The sequence below is a fragment of the Staurois parvus genome, unplaced genomic scaffold, assembly GCF_062004578.1.
Source record: "Staurois parvus isolate SC_StPar_1 unplaced genomic scaffold, SC_StPar_1.0 ptg001207l, whole genome shotgun sequence".
NCBI classification, from domain to species: Eukaryota; Metazoa; Chordata; class Amphibia; order Anura; family Ranidae; genus Staurois; species Staurois parvus.
Window position 1 is genome coordinate 788,069 of NW_028319003.1, and position 3,452 is coordinate 791,520.

The 3,452-nt window shown below is 46.6% G+C and overlaps 1 protein-coding gene across 1 annotated transcript; it reads right to left on the bottom strand.

The window, feature by feature from the left end:
* Positions 1–1,646: 1,646 nt before the first annotated feature.
* LOC149438208 (olfactory receptor 51E1-like) lies at positions 1,647–2,914 on the bottom strand. The gene has a single exon (XM_089660162.1). The coding sequence runs from the start codon at positions 2,897–2,899 to the stop codon at positions 1,928–1,930; it is 972 nt and encodes a 323-aa protein (XP_089516288.1). The 5' UTR covers positions 2,900–2,914; the 3' UTR covers positions 1,647–1,927.
* Between the last annotated feature and the right edge of the window lie 538 nt (positions 2,915–3,452).

Sequence of the window (3,452 nt, forward strand, 5' to 3'; positions counted from 1 at the left end):
AAAAATAGTTTAGAGGGGAAAGTATTAAAAACATCTCAAACCCGCATCCAAGTTGCTAGATCGTCATCCCCCTGTTTCCCGGTGCTTCTGTGTTGCTGAATTCTTGGATTTCCCATTGCTGATTTAGCTCACCCTTGGACCTGTCTTGGCTTCTCTCCTGGCTCTGACCCCAGCTTATTCCAATAGGCTACGATTACTGCCTGCTCCTTGTGTATGACCTCCGCCAGATCTTGACCACGCTTTAGCTTCTGTTCCTGACTGACCTACTGTGCATGATCCTGGCTCTGGTTCCTAACTCCGCCTCCTGTTCTGCTCACTTATCAAGATCCGCCTGTGCATCTAGATTTCCTTCTGTCCTCCTGGTACCATGTCATGGTCAAGACTTCACCTGCCCATCTAGAGTGTCTACTGCCCTGCTGACACCGCTGCCCCTTTCAGGTGCCTCATCCACTCTGTTCATCATGCAACATCGCAGCTGGCAACTTGTGCTTCTTTGGATGCAGCATTTCCTCTCTTCATCTTCAGGGCTGCTCTACACTTAGCTGCAAGGGAAGCCCTCTTGTCACTTTGGCCTGGGACCTGGTACGTGACCCTGAGGTATTTCAGGGATATTTCTATGGACAAGACCAATTTGTAGGCAGGTGCAGTTTGTTTTCTCCACTGAAGGTGGCGCTCCACTGGAGCGGATCTGCAGCTGGAAAGGAAGTCATGAGGAACTTGGTTCCTCTATGGCAGTGTTTCTCAACTCCAGTCCTCATGGACCCCCAACAGGTCATGTTTTCAGGATTTCCATTATTTTGCACAGGTGATTTGATCAGTTTCACTGCCTTAGTAATTACCACAGCTGTTTCATCTGAGGGAAATCCTGAAAACATGACCTGTTGGGGGTCCATGAGGACTGGAGTTGAGAAACACTGCTCTATGGCAAGGGTGTCAAACTGGTGGCCCTCCAGCTGTTGCCAAACTACAAGTCCCATCATGCTTCTGTCTTTGGGAGTCATGCTTGTAACAGTCAATCTTGCAATGCCTCATGGGACTTGTAGTTTGGCAACAGCTGGAGGGCTCCAGTTGGACACCCGTGCTCTATGGTTTCCTGGGACACTGGGGAAGCAATCCGGTTGAATGCTGTTGGCCCATGTGACTCAAGCAGCCATCTGTGGTGAGGGAGAGCCTACCTAAGACCCTCACTCCCGTGTTTTGGCTCACTTGTTTGAGTGGGTAGTGCAGGGAAAGGTATCCAGCCTGTGAGGGACAGAACTAGCGGTAGGGAAGGCTTCCTGACAAGGTGGAAAAGCATCTCTTCTGGACACTTCCAGACTGGGCACGAAACAGCCAGGCCAGATTCTGCCTCTGTCTACAGATGCTGTTAGATCAGCTGGAACCCGCTCCGTTCCCATTGCTGAAACTGTGAGTGCACGTGCTTGGCCAGTCTTCCCACCGGGTTTGTTGTGAACTGTTGCTGCATGACTTCAATACAAGTTCATTATTGCACCTGACTTATTGCAACTGGACCATGCTGCACCCCACCTACAAATTCCCCATAGCAGGGGTCAACATTTGAACTTATTACTCCGCTAAACATTTTTTTAACTTTTCGATTTTATTAAGAAATATGTTTTTTTTCATCTTTATGTTTGGTATATACGTTTTCTATTTACCGAATAGTCCCACTGTCCCTTTCTTTCAGTGATGATATGAACATTCGTGGATGTGGTGCAACCATCTTGGAGGCCAGCCGTTCATAGAGCTTCGTCAGTAAGTGCCGCTTTGTGTTCTGTGAACTGTCTCCTGTCTGGCCGACGGCAACCACTTCCCACATCCAGCGGCAGCAGAAGTCTATTTTAGACCGGAGAAGTGCGAACTTGTAGATTTCGTTCATAACTCAGTTTCCTCCATTTCCTTTCGTCGAGGTTCCAGTAGAATTTTCCTAATTTTGCAAGTCCCCTGATGTTCTGCTTGACTTTAATACTTTGCTGAACAGTCTGCTGAGCCTGGTGCGGATTTGCTTAGTTTTGATTCCATAAATGATGGGGTTAATCACGGGGGAAAACAGGAGATATATATTCCCAAACAGGACATGAAGATTGGGGGCTGTGCTACTTGGAAACCGGTGCACTACAGCAATGCCAATGAAGCCCATGTAGAAGACGATGACAGCACATATATGGGAGACACACGTACTGGTGGCCTTCAGACTGGCCTCGGCCACCACACTAACCACCATTTTTAAAAGTAGTAGATACGAGATGATGATGAACAGAAAGTCGATGCCTACGGTTGAGAGGGCAATAAACAGGCCATAGACGATATTAATCCTTATGTCAGCACAGGCTAACTTCATGACCTCTTGGTGGAGGCAGTAGGAATGAGTCAAAAAATTGTTCCTAAACAAGGGAAACCTTTTAATAATCAACGGTAGAGGAATCATCCCAGCCGCCCCCCTGGTTATAATGACCAAGGTGATATTTTTGATGGTCTTGTGGGTTAAAATGGAAGAATATCTAAGAGGGTGACAAATTGCCACATATCGGTCTATAGCCATTGCCACCAGTATCCCGGACTCCAGGGCAGACAGGAAATGGATGGAGAACATCTGAGTCAGACACATGTCAAAGATGATCTTCCGGTTATCAAACCAGAAGATCCAAAGCATTTTGGGCATGACTGTGGTGGCTATCAAGAGGTCCAATACTGACAGCATGAAAAGGAAGATGAACATGGGCTCATGAAGCGTTTGGTCCGCCTTAATGACACAGAGAATGGTGAAGTTCCCAAGGATAGCAACAATATACAGTAAGACGAGCGGAAAACCAAACCAGAAATGGAAGTCATCGAGATTTGGTATCCCGCTGAGAGTGAAATCATTGATACTGCTGCATGTTGAGTTGAGTGACTCCATGACCTGTGTGCCATCACGTCCCATCACTGGTGGTTCCATACTGACCCGTGTGCCGAGACGTCCAATCTCAGATGGATCCATGCTGACCTGTGTTCCACCACCTTCAATCACCAGAGCCTCATCATCTCCTGAAACAGAAATAACGCATCATTTAGAGGAAGCTTGATACATCATTTACTCACTGGAAAACATTTTGTGCCGAATATTTTTGTAGACACCCTGTGTTGTGAATATGGATGACCAAAGTCGAGAACCCTCTTTTACCCCAAATTTCTGTGAAATTCTGAAGATTTTGATGACATTTTTCCATTTTGATGAAATGCGATAGTCAACGGGGAAGTCGAAATGAAGGTGGTTTCTAAAGCCCAAACTCCTTTGTTTAGCTTTGGATAAAGTAGGGGAGGGTCCCATTAGGGAATTCATCTTCACTTCATGTCCCCCAGATATATCAGGAAATGCCTTCATAGTGAGGGAAATCCTCTCTTAGACAGTTGTCACTAGAACAAATGGCCCCATTGTAAGATTGAATGTCTATTCCTGTCCTGGGGTATTG